At 43.2% G+C, this 22,720-nt stretch overlaps 1 protein-coding gene across 1 annotated transcript in view; it reads right to left on the bottom strand.

Moving 5' to 3' along the window:
• The window catches only part of LOC138297156 (zinc finger protein 729-like), a 355,358-nt gene that overhangs the window by 243,120 nt on the left and 89,518 nt on the right, over positions 1–22,720 (bottom strand). Inside the window, exon 7 of the mRNA XM_069236647.1 lies at positions 18,640–19,720. Within this exon, the coding sequence (XP_069092748.1) occupies positions 18,640–19,720 (1,081 nt within the window). The remainder of the gene's footprint in view (positions 1–18,639; positions 19,721–22,720) is intronic.

The following is a 22,720-nucleotide window of genomic DNA, read 5'->3' as shown; positions in this document are numbered from 1 at the left end:
GCAATCCCTTTTGCTGTGTTGATTGTTGCTCCGAAGTATTGCTGTGTTTGACACGGCAGAAGGTGTGACTTTGTGTAGTTGATTGAGAAACCTAGTTTGTGGAGGATTTCTATGACATATTTTGTGTGTTGTGAACACCGTCTTAGCGTGTTGGTTTTGATTAACCAATCGTCTAGGTACGGGAACACATGTATTTGCTGCCTTCTGATATGTGCAGCTACTGCTAGGCATTTTGTAAAAACTCTTGGTGCAGTTGTTATTCCGAATGGCAACACTTTGAATTGGTAATGTATCCCTTAGAATACAACCCTTAGGTACTTTCGGTGTGAAGGATGTATTGGTATATGGAAATATGCATCCTTTAGGTCTAGTGTTGTCATGTAGTCTTGTTGTTTGAGCAGTGGGATTACGTCTTGTAATGTAACCATGTGAAAGTGATCTGATTTGATGTAGGTATTTAATGTTCTGAGATCTAGTATAGGTCTCAGACTCTTGTCTTTTTTGGGTATCAGAAAGTACAGGGAGTAAACTCCTGTGTTTATTTGTTGTTTTGGTACTAACTCTATTGCTTCTTTTTGTAGCAATGCCTGAACTTCTAGTCCTAGAAGATCTATATGTTGTTTTGACATATTGTGTGTTTTCGGTGGGATGTTTGGAGGGAATTTGAGAAATTCTATGCAATAACCATGCTGGATAATTGCTAAGACCCAAGTGTCTGTTGTTATTTCCTCCCAGTGTTTGTAAAACTTGGTTGGTTAGTCTCCCCCCCACAGGTGTTATGTGTTGGGGATTTGTGACCTTGAAGTCACTGCTTGTTTGGAGGAGTTTTGGGACTTTGGAACTTTCCTCTATTCCTTTGAAATTGTCCCCCTCTATATTGTCCCCGAAAACCTCCCCGCTGATACTGGCTCTGGTAAGTGGGCTTTGTTTGTGAGGTTGTGGCTTCTGTGGTTTGCCCTCGAAACCCCCCTCGAAATTGTGTCTTTCGAAATGTGCCTCTGCTCTGTGGGGAGTAGAGTGCGCCCATGGCTTTGGCCGTGTCAGTGTCTTTCTTAAGTTTTTCGATCGCAGTGTCCACCTCCGGCCCAAACAACTGCTGTCCGTTGAATGGCATATTCAGCACAGCTTGCTGTATCTCTGGTTTAAATCCTGATGTACTCAGCCATGCATGTCTCCTTATTGTTACTGCTGTGTTGACAGTTCTAGCAGCTGTGTCTGCAGCATCCATTGCTGACCGTATCTGATTATTGGAGATACCCTGTCCTTCTTCTACTACTTGCTGCGCTCTTTTTTGGAACTCCTTGGGTAAATGTTCAATAAGGTGTTGCATCTCATCCCAATGGGCCCTATCATATCTGGCTAGCAAAGCTTGCGAATATGCAATACGCCACTGGTTTGCTGCCTGTGCCGCCACCCTTTTGCCTGCAGCATCGAATTTTCGACTTTCTTTATCTGGAGGTGGTGCATCTCCTGAAGTATGAGAGTTGGCTCTTTTGCGCGCTGCTCCCACTACAACAGAGTCTGGTGTTAGCTGTTGTGTAATGTACACTGGGTCGGTTGGTGGCGGTTTATATTTTTTATCTACTCTTGGAGTAATGGCTCTCCCTTTAACAGGCTCCTCAAACACTTGTTTGGAGTGTTTTAGCATTCCGGGTAGCATAGGAAGACTCTGATATTGGCTGTGTGTGGACGACAGTGTATTAAAAAGAAAGTCGTCTTCAATGGGCTCTGAATGAAGGCTGACATTATGAAATGCCGCTGCTCTTGACACCACCTGTGCGTAGCCTGTACTATCCTCTGGTGGCGATGGTTTAGCTGGATAGCATTCTGGACTATTATCTGACACTGGTGCGTCATAAAGGTCCCATGCGTCAGGGTCATCTTGACTCATTCCTGTATGAGTTGGGGATTGCATCATTGGTGGAGTGGCTACCGGTGATGGTTGCGGAGAGTGATGTGGGGATGGTGGCGGTGTTACTTGTTTAGCCACCTTTGCGTGTGGCTGTTTGTCCTTGTCTTGGAAGGCAAGCTTGCGTTTCATTGTGACTGGAGGAAGAGTGCTGATCTTCCCTGTATCTTTTTGAATAAAGAGCCGTCTTTGTGTGTGATCTGGCTCTATTGCCTGTAATTCCTGTCCAAATCTATGTGTCTTCATTTGTGTGGACAGTCCTTGTTCCTCAATGTAGGAACTTGTTTTCGGTTCCGAGGCCGGATATTTCGGTCCCGAAATCTTTTCGGCTGCTTTTTTCGGCTCCGACGAAACCTTTTTTACTTTCGGCGTCGTGCTCTCTCGGTGCCGACCCGTTTCGGTGCCGCTGTCTCGGTGCCGAATCTTCTCTGAGCCACTATCTCGGGCCCGAGATTGCTGTGTGCCGGTATCTCGACCGGAGTCGGATGACTTCGACACCAGCTCGCCCTTTTTCGGTGCCGATGAACGGTCACCTACTTTTCGGGTTAAGCCATGGCCTGTTGGCGGTGGCGTCCCCTGGGCTTTAGCGCTTTTCTCGTGAGTTCTTGGTTTCGACGTCTTACTCACGGTTTTAGGCGTTTCCTCGGGATCGATCTCCTCAGAGTCCGACTCCTGGGTGGAGAATGTTTCTTCCTCCTCCTCGAAACGCTCTTGTCCTGTCGGCGCCGACGCCATTTGCAGTCTTCTTGCTCTTCGGTCCCTGAGTGTCTTCCTGGACCGAAACGCTCGACAGGCCTCACAAGTATCCTCCTTGTGTTCTGGTGACAAACACAAGTTACAGACCAGATGTTGATCTGTATATGGATACTTGTTATGGCATTTTGGACAGAAGCGGAATGGGGTCCGTTCCATCAGCCTTGAAGAAACACGTGGCCGGGCCGACCAGGCCCCGACGGGGATGGAAAAAAAAAACCAAAGGGCCACCGGAGCTCTTCTTAATTCGGTGTCGATCTGTTGTTACTAACCCGATACCGAACGCAAACAATACCGACGATTTTTCCGAGATTCTAACTAACTTTCCGACCCGAAACACGGAGCGAAAAGGAACACGTCCGAACCCGATGGCGGAAAAAAAACAATCTAAGATTGAGTCGACGCCCATGCGCAATGGAGTCGAAATGAGAGGAGTCCCTCGGTCTCGTGACTCGAAAAAAGACTTCTTCGAAGAAAAACAACTTGTAACACTCCGAGCCCAACACCAGATGGCGGGATGTGCACAGCATGTGTATCTGCAGCTACACATGCCATCGAACATATATATATATATATGTTTTTAATCAGCCCTTGGGGTAATAACTCTTTACCTAACAGGTTCCTTAAAAATAATTGTGGCGTGTCAAAGCATACCTGGCAAAATGAGCAGGAACTTTATGGGTGGTAGTCAGTGTATCAAAGAGGACATCCTCTTCAATAGGGTCAGTGTGCATGTATATGCTATGGTATGCAGCTGCCGTGCAATGACCTGTTGGTATGATGTTGCATCTTCAGGAGGTGAAGGGCGTGCTGGGTACGAATCAGTGTTATTAGGTAGTATGGGATATGGATCATATGGATCCCATGGGTCGAAATCTTGTGGAATTTCGCCCAAATCATCTCCGTGAGGTGGAGGTGATCCTTGTGGAGAAAACTGTGGCTCAGTAATGCATTCAGGAGATTGTGGAGGTAGTGGAGGAGTAGGAGGAAGTACAGGAGAGTGAGGTGGAGAAGACTAAGGTTGAACTGGGGCCTTGTCCTTGGAGACCTTTTTAGGAGGCGGAGCAGTGTCCAAGGTCTCTTGAAAAGTAAGTCTCTTTTTGATTGGGACAGGGGGAGAACCAATTATTTTTCATGTTCCCTTTTGTATGTGGGGCTGGCGCTGACAAGCGTCCATTACTTCAAGAATAGGATCTACTGGTTAAAGCGGTGTCTGAGGAATGAGTGGAGTCCTTAGAATACAGCATTTTCGGTTCCGAAGTTTTCGGAGTGGGAGCCTTGTGTTGAGTGGAAGGTGTTGGCGCCAAAGCTGATGTGGAAGGCTTCTTTCTCGGAGCCAAAACGCTCGGATCGAAGGGTCGACTAGATCCCGAGACTGTGTGGGATGCTGCTGAGCCGAAGGTTGATGCCGAAGACAGCTTAGTCTTGGCAATTGTTGGTGCTGAACCAGAAGGGAGGACATCCAAATGTAATTTTCAGATCTGACCAAGGCCCGAAGGCAGTGGTGGACAAGCGACCAGTTTGTATGTTTTTTTCAGTGTCTTTTGTATGTGAGACCGGGGTTGATGTAATCACAGGTTGTGCAGAGGTGAGTGGCTGACTTTCGACGTCAGATTCAATGTCCAACTCAAAATCTTGGGGCTACCTCGCGTTCGATCTCCTCCTGTGCATGCTCTTCTCTGAAAACATCAGGAGTGTCGTCCGATGTCTTTGATGCCATCTCCAACCGACATGCTCTTTGGTCCCGGAGGCTCTTTTTGGATTGAAAAAGACCGACCGGCGTCGCAGTTCTCCTCTATGTTCTGGGGACAAGCACAAGTTACACACCACGTGTTGGTCGGTGTGTGAGAATTCAGAATGGCATCGAGGGCAAAACCAAAATGCAGGCCGTTCAATCAGTCCAGCATATTCATACACCATATGGAGAAGTAGGCCCGAGAAGGGCATTGGTGACCCGAAGGGCGGTAAACCGACCCCGACACAGAAATTCAGATCGAGTACGTAAAATTTTAAAACCGCATTCGAAATACAATACCGTAGTTGATAGAAAGACAGAAGAGAACGAACCGAGCCGAGCGGAATAGAACGAGCCGAGGAATACCGGAGCGAGAGGAAAACATGTCTGAACCCGACGGCAGAGAGAAAACAATGTAACAAAGGACTCGATGCCCATGTGCAGTATCACCGAGAGGAGGAGTCACTTGATCTCGTCACTCGAAAGATTCTTCGAACAAAAACAACTTCCAACACTCCAAGCCCAACACTAGATGGCGGACTTATGCAAAGCACGTACTCCTGATGTATTTACCCCAGTACAGTAACTACTGAAATAACTGTATGCAAAATAATAACTGATACTCATTCAGTGAGCTGCCAAAAAAAAAAAAAAAAGGAAGGTCACTCTCCACTGGCATGACATGCTCCTTAATCAGGGTGTGAATAGGAGCAGACCATCTGTAAGGGACTCAAATGGATTTTTCAGTTCAACAAGTGTATTAGGCAGACAGGGCTGCAGCCATGCATTTGGGTCACAATGTGTTTTCTGGATGACGCACACAAGCTAGTAGACTGATTTCTTTTGGATGCCTGACTGGCAGGAGCAGTTTGAAATGCCAGTGAAGGTTGATACATACATTTTTCTTCTCTTCAGGAAACTGAATTGGTAGAATTCCTGTTCACCAGCCCAATTTTACATTCAAGGACCTCATCTGTGGAGTGCTGAAAATGAGTTTGAAATCAAAGGCCAAATCCATAACTTTATATTCAATGTCTAGGTCAGTGTTCTGAACCAGGCATGTCACCACATACGGGCCAAGCATTCAATGTGAAATGCTCTTCACATGCAGACTGTAGCAATTTCACAAAATTTCCAGCATTGCCTGGGTTCCTGAGATTTAACCTGACACCACTGTGGTAGAATGCCTCTGCCTGAAGTAAGGAGAGGCATTTTGATAGCTCCTCTTTACTTTGTTATCCCATTCATTAGCCTCCTTCTCAGGAGCTGAGGATGGAGAATGTGCCACGCTGTTACATCAGCCAAATGCGGTTGCTACTACCACTGATTGAGCAGGAATATCTTCCATTTTAATAAATGGAAAATTCCAAAGTATACAATATTCCAGATTCATAGCCTTTGAATCATCTGGGTCTGAATGCAGTCTTGTTAATGTGAAATGGATTGTTCAACAATAGAATGTTCCAATGTCAGAGCATGTCTGGAAAACAACTGAATGTGCACGCTTGTAAAAAAGAGTCCAGAGCATCAAATGTAGCCAGGTGAATGAAATCAGGAGTCTACACAGCCCACAACAGTATAATATGAAACTAATTCACCTTCAGTGGATGTTTACAGGGAGCCAGAGGGGTACATTCTGGCTGCCTGTAACCAGTACCTGCCACAGACAAAACAAATGGGACACATCAGACTCTACACTGTGCTATTTACCAAGTCTACTGAGAAGAACTGAAACCATGGCTAAGAGTAGGATTATGGTGATCATGCTTCCTCTTGAAAGATTTTTTTTTTGCAGACACTAAATGAAAGAAATGAAAGACCTCCAACACTTAAAAGTGCAAAATGACCTCCAGTAGTAATGTTTCACAGCTCTTTAGGAAGGCATTCTGGGGCTGTGCTGCCACATTTACGGATGGTAGACTGTGGCGGAGTATCTCTCCTTGGATCCAAAGTATCTCGGACTGATGAATTACCTCTTGGCCATTTGGAAAGGATACGTTACTTACCTGTAATCCTAGTTCTCTTCCAGGGGAATCCTCATCAAAGTCATAAGCACTGAATATTCCCGCCCACGTGTGGGGACCCCAGAGCATATTCCAACTATATATATTTATATATATATATATATATATATATATATATATATATATATATAACCATATATATGAAGAAACAGTTATATCTACCGTCATGCAGCCTATAAAAAAGGCTAAAAATGCCTACTTACATTGAGTTTCTTTAAAAACATTCTTCTCCTACTCAAAACTTTCTGTAAAACAGAAAAGAGAGAAAGCAGAGGGTGCAAAAACCACAGGTTTTATAATAGTGTAATTAAGGAAAACATTCAAGGCGCTGTTGGCCAATATGCTGCATTAAAAACAATAACAATGAAAAACTATTGGCCTTTAAGTTAGGTCAGTTATTTTTCAGTTATTTTTTTCAGTGATATACAGAACTGTAGACTGCCATATATAAACTGTTGTATGCTAGCTTCTTCCGGGGAGGTGGCTGGGTTGCTTATGACTTTGATGAGGATTCCCCTGGAAGAGAACTAGGACTACAGGTAAGTAACTTATCCTTCTCTTCCAGGGGATCCTCATCAAGTCGTTAGCACTGAATACAGTAGCAAGCCCATCCCACACCCCTGTGGATTAAGCAAGCTCAAGACTAAAGCAAGTATCATGGTTAATTAAATAGATTTCTTAATGAGGCCTGACCCACTTGTGTAACTGTTTGTGTCCGAATCTAGACAATATTGTCTGGTTAAAGTATGCACAGATCTCCAAGTGTCTGTTTTGCAAATTTCAGGGATGGGAAAATTATTTATCAGAGCTGCTGTTGCTGCTTTTCCTCTTGTAGAGTGGGATTTGGCCCTGCCAGGTAATTGTTTAATGGCTAGCTGGTAAGTAAACAGAATACAAAAAAACTATCCATCTTGAAATCGTTTGTTTAGAGGAGGCAGAGCCCGTTCTCATTGGTCCACAGTTAACAAACAGATGGTCAGACTGTCTCATGTCTTTTGTCTTGTCCAGATACAATTTCAATACTCTTTTCAAGTCTGAAGAGTACAAAGCTCTTTCCCCTGGTGTGACTGGGTTAGGAAAGAAAGTGGGCAATGAGAATGTCTGATTAATATAAAAGTCAGATACTACTTTTGGAAAAGAAACTGGGGTGAGTTCTCATCACTACCCTGTTAGCATGGAAAATTGTGTAAGGCTCTTTGGCACAGAGAGACTGAATTTTGCCAACTCTGTGTGCTGAAGTAATAGCGACAAGGAAGGCAGTCTTCCATATAAGGTGTTGTAAGGAATCCTTATGTATAAGTTCAAAAGGTGGACCCATGACTTTTGACAGTACCAAGTTCACGTCCCAAGGAGGAGAGGGGGAGCGAACCAGGGGGAAACACCTTATACAAACCCACTAAAAAATCTTTAGCAATCAGCATTTGGAAGAAAGATCTTTGAGAAGGTGATTTTCTGTATGCAGTAATTACTGCAAGGTGCACTTTAAAAGAGGAAATCTGTGAGCCTGTGTGTGCTAAATGGAGAAGATAGGGTAAAATGACCGCTTTCTGGCCCAGAATTGGATGCAGATTATTCTGAACGCAGCACAAATAGAATCGTTTTCATTTAAAGGAGTAGGGTTGTCTAGTGGCCGGTCTTTTTGACTCCTTGAGAATGTCCATGCAATCCTGGGGTAGTCCCAAGTGAACATATTGCAGGAATTCAGGAGCTATGCTGTCAATCTCAGCGAGGGAAGGTCGGGATGTTATATCTTCCCTCCAAGCTTGTGGAAGAGAACCGGTCTGCACAGCCGTCTCCTGTGTGGCTTTTCAGACAGTTGCAGAATGTTCAGGTACCACCACTGGCAAGCCATTCTGGGGCTATCAGGATCATTCTGGTCTTAGCTCTGGAAAGTTTGTTTATCACTGCTGGTATTAATGGAATGGGTAGAAAAGTATATAGAATGTCTTGGACCAGTCTATCAAAAAAGCATTCCCCTCTGTCCCTGGTTGGTAGTACCTGGATGCAAAGTTTTGGCATTTTTTGTTGTTTTTGTCCTCAAAGAGGTCTATTTAAAGATGACCCCATTCTTGAAAACTTTCTTGGCCAACTTCTTCATTTAGAATCCAGTCGTGCATTTCTGTGAAACAGAGACTTAGGAACTCTGCCTGGGCGTTTGATTATCCTGGAAGATGAATGGCGGAGATGGACAGACCTCTGGCCAGTAGCCACTTTCAGAAGGCTTGTGATTCCAGGGATAGTGCACAAGAGTGTTTTCCTCCCTGTCAGTTCAAATAATGCATTGTGGTTATGTTGTCCATCTGTATAAGGAGAGCATCTGTGTTTATGGATCGATAAAAAGAAGACTTCAGGGCGAGATTAACTGCTCTGAGTTCTAGAATGTTTCTGTGACACAGCGTCTGCTTGTCCGACCACAAACCTTGAACCCATGTTAGCACCCCAGCCCTGAAGGGAAGCATCCGTGATGATTTTCTGTTTGTTGTTGCATTCACCATTTTAGCAATTGTCTGGCTTCTTGTGATGGGACCAGCTTGTGTTCCCAGAGGTTGGAATGCGGAGACCACTGGTTTTCCAGTTTGCTGCGGCGGCCTCATGTGTAGCCTGGCATTAGGAACAATGAAGATGCAGAAAGCAATCGACCCCAGTAACAACACTACCTGTGTGGCTAATGGAGTCTGGAGGAGGATGCGACATTTCATGTTGATTGAGGATAACCTCTCCTCTGAAGGAAACACTCTTGCGAGGTTTGGTTCCAGAGTTGTTCCTACATAGTGCAGTTTCTGAGTTGGCACTTCTATGGATTTTTTGTTATTTGCTTGCAATCTCAGGTCTTGCAGGTTTGCTATGCAGTCCTTTATGTTGCTGCGTTCTTGCTAAAGAGTGTCTTTTGATTAGCCAGTCGTCCAGGTATGGGTAGACAAATTTTTCCTGCTTCCTCAGGTGTGCAGCTCCTACTGTCATACATTTCGAGAATGTTTGGAGAGTGGTTTTGAACCCGAACAGTAATACTCTGTATTGGTAGTGCTTGGATGCTACCTTGAAGCAGAGAAACTTCCGATGTTTCCTGGAAATCGGGATGTGGAAGTATGCATCCTGCTGGTCTACTGAGCACATCCAGTCCCCCTGATGTAACTGCGGGTAGATATTGTGAAGAGCCAGCATCCTGAATTTTTCTTTGAGGATGTACTTTTTCAGGATACGTAAGTGTAGGATTGGCCTGTACTCTGGAGTTGTACCTTTTTTCGGAACCAGAAAGTAGTGTGAATATATCAGTCTTCCCTGTTGAGGAAGTGGAACCTCTTCTATGGCTTCTTTTTGGAGCAGCATGTTTGCTTCATTTTGTAGGAGGTTCTGTAGATGAGGCAGTATAATTTTTGGAGGGGTAGAGAGAGGAGGGCATTTGAACCTCATGGACTAGCCATTTTGAACAATGCTCAATCCCCATTTGTCGTTTGTTATTTTTCTCCACTCTTTTAGGTGTTTTTGTGATACATCGCCCCACCGGAGCGGGATACATGGACAGAGGAAGCATTGGCTCATTATTGTGGTTGAGGTTTATTAGAGGAGGTTGACTGATGCACAGTTCCTCTTCCTCTTGCTTGTCTTAGAGGATGGTAGTGTGACCTGGAATGCTGTGAATGTTGTAAACCAGTGAAGAGTTTGAACCCTCTGCTGGTAAGGTCTTCGGTCATAGGGCTTGTATTTATATTTGAACTCTTTACGTTTCTAAAGACCCACAGCCTTCCATGTATACAGTTCTGACTTCATTTTCGCAATCTCATCATCTGCGTGAGTCTGAAATACAGATGTGTCTGTGAAAGGGAGATTTACTATCCTCTGTTGTGCTTGAGGGTTATGGCTCGTGAGTCGTAGCCAAGATGAGCGTCTTGCACAAATTTCATGGGCGTAAATATGTGGCGCAAGCTCTGATGCATCTGCAGCAGAAATGATGATTTGGTACACCCTCTTCAAGGATCTCTTGAAAATCTTGTCTGTCCTCCTTAGGCACTTTTTTAGCACATCTAGACAGAGTTTCCCAGAGAGCTCTGTCATAACGCTCCAATAAGGCTGAGGCGTTACCTACCTTCATGCAAGATGCGGAGACATTACTCATCTTCTTGCCAAGGGAATCAGTATGCCTACTATCCTTGTCTGGAGGTACAGTGGAAGATGAGGTCGATGGCTGACTTTTCCTTGCTACTGCAACTATTACAGAATACAGAAGAGGTTCAGCCCGAAGAAAAAGAGCATCTTATTCTGGAGCCTTGTATTTCTTTAGGATACGTGACGGTACAGGTCTTGTGGAGGAAGGTGTTAGAAAAGTGTGCATTGCAGGTTCTAAAAGGCCCGGGGCCAGAGGGAGTAGAAGTCTAGAGGCCGTTCCCTGGTGGAGAATTAAACATATAAAAATAAAAATCACTGAAGATGATGCAAGAGGAGTGGCATGTTTAAAATTAAATTTTGCTACTCCTCTAAATAGAACATAATTAAACGTAATGTGGTAGTCATTCGGGAAAACTCTCGCCGGCACTGAACCAGACAATGTAGGCGAATAATCCCTTATCGAAGAGCGAGATGTTGTGCACCATGAAGGGGTCCTGTGTCTTCTGCGAGACCTGGATCTATCAGTATGTCTAGATCTGGTTAAAGATCTATGAGGGGATCTAGATCTTGTGCTGGGTCGATGAGATTTTCCTCTTGAGCGCCTGATTTGTGGAGTCAGGGACCTTTGTGGAGTCAATTCTTGCCCCCGAGGTCTGGGCACAGGTGGCATAGAAGAAAACCTCCCAGGAGTAGAAAGTATATGCATAGTACCTCTGCTTGGGGAGTACATCTGGGAGTAATCACATCCTGGACTTTTGTGAAGTTGCCTTTTTTTCTGTGGCATCTGTGGTGTATGAGGAACACTATAAGCACTATTGTGGCATCTAGTGGTCTGGATCTGCTTCTCGACGTCGATATAACAGAGCATGACGTCCAGTGTAAGTCTGTATGATCTTGTTTTTCTGCTGCCAGTGAGTTTCTCGAAGTTGATCATCTTTTCCTCGACTTAGGTGTGGTAGGTGTTGGAGATGGTTCCCACGTCGAACGTCTGTGTGGCATTGAGTAGCTCAACATTGATTGGGGTGTTAGTGCGGTGTCGAGCTTTCCTGCAACGCTGCACACCTTGACTCGGAGTAATGTTTTGATGTCGATTGGTGTTTAATCGATGTCGACTTTGAAGAGTGTCTCGATGGCAACTTCTCAGTCTTCGGCCTCTTTGACGTCGACAGAGGTAGCACCAAGGCCCTCGATGTCGACACTCATGGGCAACATCACAGGTTTTCCCCTGCCACTGATCTTCTGCTTGTCAACGGCAGTGGAGAATTATGTTTGAGTAGATTTCCTGTTTTCCCTCTGTGGTGATGAGAGGAGGGCTATTACATGGAGGTTTTAGATCCCCCAAAGGCCATTTGAAGGTCTCACCTTTGCTTTCTCCTGCACAGCATGCAGTATGCTCTTCTCTCTCTCGTTTAAAGTCCTTTTTGAAGAGTTCTTACAGTGGTAGCAGGTGCCAGGACAGTGTAATAAAGGTAAGCACACCACACACACAGGCTGTGGGCCAGAGAGTGCATGTTTCTGCCACAAGAAGGGCATTTATTGAATAAGGCTGTCATTATGTGTGACTGGAAAAAATATTTTCAGTCAGGAATTGGGTGAAAAGTACACAGAGTACTTAAAAACGTGGTGTGAAAGTCAATACTTTGAAGATGTAATTAATTTTTCTGTCAAAAAGTCACAAAAACTGAAGAGCTAATGCTCTAGGATCCTCAATGAAGGAGCTAACATAACTGTCACCTGTCACCTTACTCTCACCTCTGGGGTATGGTGGGATACAGGTGGTCCTGGCGGTCTTAAAGGCACAGTGCCAGTTTTTCACTGTTATTGTTTTTAATGCGCCTATTGGCTAACAATGCCTTGAATGTTTTCCTTCATTACACTATACTACAACCTGTGGTTTTTGCACCCTGTGCTTTCTCTCTTTTCTGCTTCACAAAAAGGTTTGAGTAGGAAAATAATGTTTTTAAAGGAAATCTTAATGTAAGTAGGCATTTGTATCCTTTTTCTATAGGCTGCATGAAGGTAGACAATACTGTTCCTTCACATATATGGTTATATATGTAAGTATGTTTTTATATAAATATATGTGGTATATGCTCCGGGGTCCCCACACGTGGGCGGCAATGTTCAGTGCTTATGACTATTGATGAGGATCCCCTGGAGGGGAACAACCAGTTACAACTAATGACACTAGTGCTTTCAGGCTCGTTTTGGATGTAGATTGTTTGCATTTGGTTATGACCTTTGGAATGATGAAGAGTGAACTCTTATGCCAGCATCAAAAGGGTGTTGCCCTTTGACTAAGTCTGGGAAATTTTGACTGTATGCATATGTTTAAGCACGTGGCTCTGCTCAACAGACAACATGCAGAACTATGGGTAGAAAATTCTTCTGAAGGATCAACCACAACATCCTGCACGTTTGGGAAATAGAGATTATTCTACAAGCTATGACATATTTGAAAAACCTGTTAGTGACTCCACAAATCCACAAATATATATATGTTTCTTCTCACTCTCAGCACAAAAACGGAATTGGTTCAAATGGAGGGGGTAAAAGCATTTCTAGCTCTCGGAGAGTGATGCACTATGTTTTTTTCCCCTCCGATACAAAATAGCTTATTCTTAAGCTGTCCCCATGCCAGCTCCCCATTCCATCTGCAGGGTCCTATACTCGTGTCTGGGGATATAGATCCAGATACAAGGAAAGACTTTCCTATAGACAGCCCCATGGACACAGGTAATCTACCAAATTCCACGATTGCAGGTTTAATTTGCAGTATTGCAGTGTCTTCATGTTCACCCAAACATTTGAGGTTACAAAAAGTCACCATAGCTTTCAGTAGAGATTACATTTTGCGTACTGCTGAGTGATGTTTCAGTTAAAGGAAAATAAATAAATTGATAGACTAGAGTCTACTGCAAAGGAAACAATATTCCATCTTGAGCATCTCCTATGGTTCCTAAATATGGTATCCCCTGCACTTGAAATGGCATGGATTTGCTGGAGTTGACCTGGAGCATCTTCAATCATAGTGGTTGGAGGGGAATTCCAAGGCACAGACATTCTGAACTTCATGCATATCCCAGCCTCTTCTGCAATTTTTTGCCCACCACCAACAACTGGAGGGGCATGCAAGAGAGCAAAATGAGAGGAGTCATTGTTTTGTTAGGTGGTATCCCCTTCTGCTGCTGAAGGCTGATAACCTCCTGTTGCTCCTACTTGTTCCAACGTTTGGTATAAATGCTAACGTTGCTGTTAAAAAATTAATGTATACATTGAACTTCAGTAGCATTCTTCCAAATGGGATTAGTGAAACTCACCATTTCCCTAGGCATTTATTCACCTTTACAGTTTTTGCCTTTACTCTTGTCTGTGTATTTAATCATCTTTATTTTGAGCCAAACCATATAATCTTGGAATCATGAAGGCATATTTACTCCCACATAGATTTATGTGCTTAGCAGACTCCTCCTGTCTAGTGCTTTACAAATGTTTGCTAAAGGCGTGCTTCCTATGAAAGCGACAATAGCTCCTTTTTTGCCCAATGAATATGCAGATGGTGTAAAACTAATGTTACGGCTGGCTTTGTCAAAACATACTTGATTGCCTCTAACAATCCAGCCTGCCATTTAACTTGCCAATCCAACTTTACCTGTATGACTGCCAGAAAGTGGTTAGGCAAAAGCCAGTAGATAGGCAAGTCAGCCATGGTACTCTGTTGCTTGTGCGGTCTATGGTGGTGCAATTAATATTAGGTTTATATGCTGGGCGCATTTTCACACCATATAGGAAAATACTGGGTGTGGGAAGCATAATAAAATATCCCTTAGCAAAGGATCCACAGAGCATTCCCGGGGCACTGCAGGTATGGATAACTGAAGAAGCCAAGTCATTGTGTAGTCTGATGTGTGGCAACAAGTCTATCGTTGACCTCTCACTCGTGAGTTTCTTAAAGCATTTCGTTTAGAAGGTAGGCAAAGTTATTATCCACCCATGATAGGTGCCAACAAGTGCAAAGTGCCCACTGTCAAATCTTTTGAGCTAATATGGACACAGAGTGTGAGTGCCTTCCCCCCATTTCTGTAGGTGACACTTTGTTTGAAAGTTGTTTTGCGAATGAAGCCCAATTTGTTCTAAATTCATATTTGAACTCCTCAAAGGGTTAGCTGAACTGCTATAGGTTCCAACCCATTAATGCGTACGGCCTGATCCCTTTGTTAGGGTTTGTAATGGCGCCTGTGTTCATGGTCACCTGTAGATGGAGGGATCTAGAAATGATCTGCCCAATAATACTTTTTTCTTGTTCCGCCACCTTGTGCTATATACTAGGCTCTACCAACACTAGATTATCCCAATTCTCAGTTGCTCCTAACCATTATCTGGCTAACCTTTCTTGTTGCAGCTGCACATGTAACCTCGCTTCGGGTACTACCGTCATGCATGATGCTATCATGCCTACCAGATTCATTATTGTTTTTAGGTCCAAGAACACAACATTTCATTTACAGCTTCTGGAGTGCCATCACTCTCTCTACTAGGGAAAGCTTTCACTGCGACTCAGCCGAGTGTGGCTCCCAAAAACCTCAGGCTTTGTTCCAGGCATAAACGTGAATTTATTTAGTACTGATGGTAAACCCTAGTTTGTGCAGAAGCTGAATGCGTTCTGGATTGTGGGCACGGCATTACACATCACTTGTACCCTTTCCTGCCAACTTTCTAAATACATGACTTTGACTACATTTCAAGTAAGTTGTCGCCACTAGCTAAGCCTTTTATAAATACTCTTGGTGCTGCTATAACTCCGAATGGAAGAAGTTTGAATGGGTAATGCATTCCACTTAGCAAAGACTTAGAAGCAAACACTTATAATGGAAAAAAAAGTACAAGTATCAGAAACTAGAGAGCTTCTCACAACCGTCCACACTGGCTGAAGGTACACACAGCATGTGAGGGAGAAGATGTGGCCTAACCGCCAGAGCTTCTGACTAAGGAATTGGGGAACTAGGTTTGAGTCTTAGACTCAGCTGGAAATCTTGTGATTGTGGGCAAATGCCTTAATCCCCGATGTGTGTAACAAAAATAAATAAGTGTGGCAACTTGGCAGCACTGCAGTCGCCCATGAGGATGAGCTCTGAAATAAAGACCTGGACAGAGCTAGCATTACTAGTGGAAGGAGTGAGCAATGGTATAACATGCCAGGATTACCTGTAGGACGTCATCATATCAGGGTAAGTGTCAGTCATGTGTAAGTATCACATCCAAAAGGTTTGCTAAGCATAGGCTGAATCAATCGTATGTCAGTCTTTCATCTGAAAGGGTGGCAGAGTTGGGGCAGACCCAGCCATGCTGGAAGTACCCTAAAATATCAGACTAATCCCAGCACTACTGCACCACTTGAATATATCAAGTAATATTACCAAAAAACAGAAACGTACATGGCTATTTGTACAGCATGCATTCACCCGAGTGGTCTCTTGGTGCTGTTTACAGATAATAAATGTTTATTGTTGCTCAACTCCATGGAACCCATCTTATCAACCTCTGAAAGATGAAAGGCTATGTGAATCTCAGGGGACATGAACCTGCAACAAATGGATCAAGCACTGTTCCTTGCTGCAGATGCGTTAGTCCAGTGCACCACCAGTCTCGGCTTAATGTTTCATTTTAATAAATCAGGAAAACTGTACATAAAAATATAATTATCTTTTATGAAGTAGCTGAGTGGAGTCTTAGTGGGAACAGTAACTTTATAAAGTTACTTGATCAGTAGGTCCAGTGGCAAAACGTTATGACTTGTCAGAACAACACAAAATCATTTCCGATCTTCATGGGCGTGGTTAACGTGCTGCAAACGTCTGTTTCCGCTCTCACTAGCGTTTAAGCTGGTGATAGAGGCAAAAGTTAACTTTTTTCCTCACAGCTAACACAAACGGAATCAGTTAGTGTGGTCCAGGACCTGGTCTCAGAAACAAGGGGTCATGCTCGAGGGGTCTAGACTTTTTTTTACTTAGCAAAATTATTGGAGCTTCGCCAAGACCATCACAAACAAATCTTACTGCCTGATTCGATGAGAAATCAAAACAGTCCTAGAAGTGGCTTGGAAAATGTGATAGTACAAGGTTTTAAAAATGACTGAGAGCCTCATTTTTATACTGGCCATGCAAATACTAAGGTTCAATGCTCCTCGAGCCAGAAAATAGTGAAACGTTGTGACATCTGTGGGTAAAACCATTACAGGTGGTTCAGAACAATAGATGCTCCAGCTAGACTCCGAGTATATGTGTGTGGCACCGTGGCAGACTGCTTGATCATCTTGATATGGGAAACAATGTCTAAGAGTATGAGGTCAGCAGAGTATAACTTCTTAAAGGAGTAAAATAAAAATGGCGTCATGAAAAACAGTAATACCATCTTTAAAAATATCTATTCTTCATAGACAGATCCTCTTGAAGCACAGGCATGCTATCACTTAATGGCTTTGTAACCTATCAGAGAGTTATGTATTTCTGGGCAACAAATACATAATTTCAAACACTAAATCTTTAAGAGCAGGACCTTTTGTACTGACAACCTCTTATACTAAGTTATTTTTCCAATTTAATGTTTCTCTTAGTAGAGAAGGGAAGATGGCCTCGAAGTTTTCTTGCATTGAAGTTTGCCTTGTTGCTATAACAATTTAAAGCAAATCTCTGTCACAAGTCTCCTTTTCAGAAGCTTAGCAGCCAAGGACTTCCTCCGACAATATCACGTATTCCCATCAAAAAACATCCTCCCCTAGTGATTCAAGTTAATAAGTTCACACCCTGTGAATCTATGCATAAATCTACACTACGGCATCCCTCATGGGAAATCACTTTCCTGTAGCAATTGAATTCCCTGTGGGGCGAGCGAGATACAGACATTATGCTCTAATGGGATTTATAAAGCCTTTTCCAAGAGTAAACTAGTTCTTAAAACTAACACATCCTCTCTCCCAAAAGTAGCATCAGATTTCCTATCAGTCACTCAATTTGCTGCCCAGTTTCATTCCTAATCTAAATTCACTGCCATAAAAGTCCCACCACATGATAGACATTAAGAGGTAATTTAAAGTATAGCAATAAACAAACATTTCAAATCAACTCTTCTATAATTATGGCGCGCAAGAAATGGGAATGTCAGAATCAAAGCAGACTATATTCTGCTGGATTTTATCCTGCGTAAATCACAATTTCCAGAAAGCCAATGCATCATTGCAAGGGAAACCTACAGCCTGCATCCCCTTGCACAGAAACATTGCCACTGTAAATATTTGCAAAGCAATAACCTTGACATCAGATCATACTTTTGAAAGACTTTACTGTCTAGATTCAGATTTTAGGATGGGTGCACAAGTACTCCACGTGTGCTGCAAAATGCATTTGGCTAAAATGTGGCTTCTAGTCTTTAAGGCACAGTTTGTTTTATTTACTTTCATAAACCTGTAGACTTTAATGCTCATCTGCCAATTTTTTTTCCTATTTTATTTCAAATGGCAGCATGGAACTCCATAGAAATTAAATAAAGTTCATTAATTAATGCATTAATTTGCAATTAAATAGATAAATAATAAAATATTAAAATGTGAGCAAGGTAGTGATGATGAAGAATGATTACTTAACAAAACACCTTGGGCTCTATTACAAATTGCACGTAATATTCGATCCATGCTCTTGTTTACGCATGGATCAGGCATTACAAATTTTAAGGTATTTAACAGATCCGATAATAATCAAATGTGCTAAATAACTCAACATTCATTCAATTTCAGTAGGTCAAACCTGCCGAAATTTAACAGAGGAAACATATGGAATTTACCGTATCACATGGATATTGGTACGTTACACACCAAAATTCATGTTATTCCCCATGAACTCTTAATAGGTATCGTTATTTATCAGGGGTGATAAATAACACCCTAATCTTAAAAGCTCATTAGCAGACATTCAGTCAAGGACTGAGAAAAGAAGCTGGCTATATTTTGTCACCAATTTATCAACTGGGACATCACTGTGGGAAAGGTGGTCGTATTGCACTAAACTCATTAGGCAGTTTTCACTTGTTTGAACTATTTGGAATCAACCAAAACAATAAGCTAATTTGATTTTTCTTGTGCATGTATTAGTTTATGATTACTTAACTTTGATTCGTTCTTAAAACTCTTTCCACATTCATCACAAGTGTATTTCATGCGGGCATGAAACTGCTTGTGCAGTCTGAGGGATGATGCCTGACTAAAGTTCTTCCCACATTCACTACATCTGTATGGTTTCTCTCCCGTGTGTACTCGCTTGTGCGCAACTAGGGATGCAGAGTGCCTGAAACATTTCCCACAATCACCACATGTGTATGGCTTCACTCCTGTATGTACCCGGTGGTGTATGACTAGGGTTTCTAACTGGGTAAATCTCCTTCCACATTCACTACATGTAAAAGGTTTTTCACCGGTATGTAACCGTTTGTGAACTGTTAGACTTTCAAAGCGACTGAAACCTTTCCCACACTCACTACATGTGAAGGGCTTCTCTCCTGTATGTTTTCGCTGATGTGCCACTAATGTAGCAGAGTGGCTAAAACTATTCCCACATTCATTACAATGATATGGTCTCTCACCTGTATGGATTCGCTGGTGTACGATGAGGGACTCTGCCCGACTAAATGTCTTCCCACACACATTACACATGAAGGGTTTTTCACCCGTATGGATTCTTTCATGATTACTCAGTGTCGCTTTCTGGCGGAAGCTTTTACCACAAACACTACATTTATAAGGTTTGAGTCCTGTGTGAATACTCTGGTGAGCTACCAAATGAGAGGACTGTCGAAAACACTTGAGACACTCATCACATGCGTACGGTCTTTCACCTGTGTGGGTCTTCTTATGATGAGTGAGTGCTTGGCGCGTGTAAAATCTCTTATTACACTCATTACAGGGGTGCTTCTTCTCTCGTTTGCTAAATTCCTCATCTTGAATGAAATCTGATTTGCTGCTACATTTGTTGCGTATAACTAGTCTGTTTTCAGGTGGTGTTTTGTGTTTCTTAGGGGACGGTTTCTGTGCCTTTTGATTTTCTTTCTTCTGCCAATGACGCCCAGTATTGTATTCATTTTGCAAAGACTTCTGTAGATCCATCTCTTCCTTATTCATTTTCCTATTTTTTCTCTTTTTAAGGTTCACTGTTCGAGGGGAAAAAAGACAACAAATTAGTTTAAAAAACAGCCTGCAATCCCTACAACATTTCAACACATACAACTGAGAGCGTATGAATGAAAGTAGCTTGTTAAAGACTCGAAACATGTATAAAATAAAGTTGTAATAAAGGATTCCCAACTAATATCACTATACTACATTTCAGGAGTGTGTGGCATAATTAATTTACTAATTAAGATACTTTGGCTGAAGAATACTCAAATCTTCATTGAAGTCAAACACTTTGAATTGGCAAGCACTTATACAACTTTTTTTTTTTTTTTTTTTAAACAAAAAATAAATTTTACTTCAAGGGAGAGGAACGTACTATTTAGGTGTTAGTATATCTTAAATGTAACTTGGGAGGTAGCAACAACAATTTCAACGATAATCAAACATAACTATAGATGAATTCAGTATGAGAAAACACCTTAAGAAGTTCTGCCTTCTTTCATGCTGCTCAGCTGCCAGATAAGTGATCGGCACCCTCGGCTCATTTGTTAAATCATCGATTATTTCAACTACTTTTGTTACCCACCCTTCTATTAATTCTAATCCTTGGGCACTTGCCCCGTTCTTGTGCTCCCTGTTTTTTTTTTTTTTTTTTGCTGCTTATTCAATCTTTTACCCTTTGAGTGCTCCATTTAGTCTGTGTACAGCAGTTATAGCAGTCCCTCCTCCCTGCTTCACCGCGTGCCCTTCACATCGGAGTACTTCCGCCCTTGCAGAGTGTCCTTCCGTTGTCTGCAGGCCCAGACTTCTGTGGCGGTCCACATCATGGCCTTGTGTGCTTCGAAGGCTCTTGTCACAGGTCTCAAGCCTGCCTGCCGACTTCTTCCTGACAACTGTTTGCAAGGTCCGAGGGTTTCCTTCCTGACAAGTACCCTAAGCTCTAGCATGAGAACCTGCACAGGTCTCAGACGGGGCACTCGCATTAGAGTCAGGACGTGACTATTTGGGAAGAAAGTATGGCATCTCCTCTCCACAGCTCATGCATCACCTGCTGCTGGGGAGCGATCTGGTGTGTGGTTTGGGTGACATTTTACTTGGGTCCCTCATCCACTTACAGTATTGAAGGTGACCTTGCGTTCATCACATACTTGCCATTTTGGAGTTAATCTTTCCCCTAACGCAAGTGGGTTGCATGCAATATCTGTGGCAAAAAAAATTCTCGCCACCATCAATAAGGAAAAAAGATATTGAAAAAGGGGGGGGGCAGTTATACTCTATTGGTACACATATGACTTTGATATCATAGTCTGCACTATTTATGTTATGTGTCCCTCTAGACACCAAACGAATTCCTTAAATGCCGCAAGACTAGCATCATTACTTGAGAGGTGAGGCCCATAAGTTCCTTATCCCTAACAAACTCCTAAATTCCCCATTTATCTTAAAAGTACAGCACTACATTTACTTAGCAAGGATTCCGCCTCCGTGCCCGCCTCCTTTACTCACAGCTGGATTCAGGGTATCAGTAAGCCCCTATAAGAGCTTTTACAGCCATGCAACCATGATAAATGCCCCCTTTCTTTCCTCCACTGCACAGCTCTGTCCCAGGCCGCAGGGATCTGCAGACTCCCGCCTCTCTCCACGGGATTCCACAGCGGGCTGTAACTCTTGTGAAGGCTTTTAAAAGCCATGTCGAAAAATCCTCTTGGGCTCAAAGTTTTGTCTCTCTTGTCTGTGAAACGGCTGGTTCCCATCAACCCTTTCCTCTAGGAAGAAGCTTTTCAGCTGAGCCTCTGAAAGTCGCTTCAGACAAATAACATAAGGTGATGATAAACCTTCTATGGTTGAATGATAACCCTTCTTCATTGAAGCCTCTTCGTTTTAACGCCACATGGGGACCCCTATACCGGACTCCCATACCATCAGGCACCTGATCTCTGGAGCAGGGGTGGCTCCTGCACTATAGCGAAGGAGCGTCGCCCCCCTGGCTGTGTCAACAGAAGAAAAAGAAATAGTAGGATAGTTCACTATCGTTTTATTTTTCTGCTGCTTTCTCAGCCAGCAGTGCAGGGAGGGGCAGGGCTGGGCCACGGAATGTGGTTGGGAGATGGGCGGGGGGGTGTTTAGGTGATCAGGCAGGAGGGGGGAGGAGGTGAGAGTGTACCTAAGTGTGCATGTGTGTTTGCCTGGGCATCTCAGGCCAACCTAAACACACATGCACACTTTTAGGTTTCTCCAGCCTGGCTGTGTTTAACAGCTAGGCTGGAGAAATTGGACAGATCCCAGGGCTGTGTCTGAGTGGCAGTCCGAGCTGCTCAGACCAATCCTGACACTGCTTTCATGGTGGGTTTAACGTGAAAGCAGAGCCAGGATTGCTGGGGAGTCTGTGCTTGTGTCCCAGCGAATGCAAAGGCACCACATTGAGGGAACTGGAGTGAGGCAGCAGGAGACGGCAGTCCGAGGTAAGTATATTTTTTAATTTATATATATATATATATATATATGTGGTCAAAAGGTTGCTGGACGGCGCACTCCACTGCCGGTGCCAAGTGACGGAGAAGACCAATCTCGGAAATATTTTACAAACAAAAAATGTCACCGCACTCCATGAGGTACAAATTCACGTGCATTTATTGCAAGCAACAGCCACCTACGCGTTTTGACTCTCCATGGAGTCTTGATCACGTGAGTGCGGGGAAATTTATTGTTTGTAAAATATATATATATATATATATATATATATATATATATATATATATAAATAATGTCACTTACCCAGTGTACATCTGTTCGTGGCATGTTGCGCTGCAGATTCACATGCTGTGCACTGTTCAAGCCATCTAGTGTTGGGCTCGGAGTGTTACAAGTTGTTTTTCTTGGAAGAAGTCTTTTCGAGTCACGGGACCGAGTGACTCCTCCCTTTCGGCTCCACTGCGCATGGACATTGACTCCATCTTAGATTGTTTTCCCCGCATAGGGTGAGCTAGGAGTGGTAGAATGAGGATACTAAAGATGTCCATGCAATGGAATAGATA

Source organism: Pleurodeles waltl, chromosome 5 (assembly GCF_031143425.1).
Source record: "Pleurodeles waltl isolate 20211129_DDA chromosome 5, aPleWal1.hap1.20221129, whole genome shotgun sequence".
In the NCBI taxonomy this organism is placed as follows: domain Eukaryota; kingdom Metazoa; phylum Chordata; class Amphibia; order Caudata; family Salamandridae; genus Pleurodeles; species Pleurodeles waltl.
Note: the sequence above shows the minus strand (reverse complement) of the source record. Positions and strands in the feature narration are given on the sequence as shown.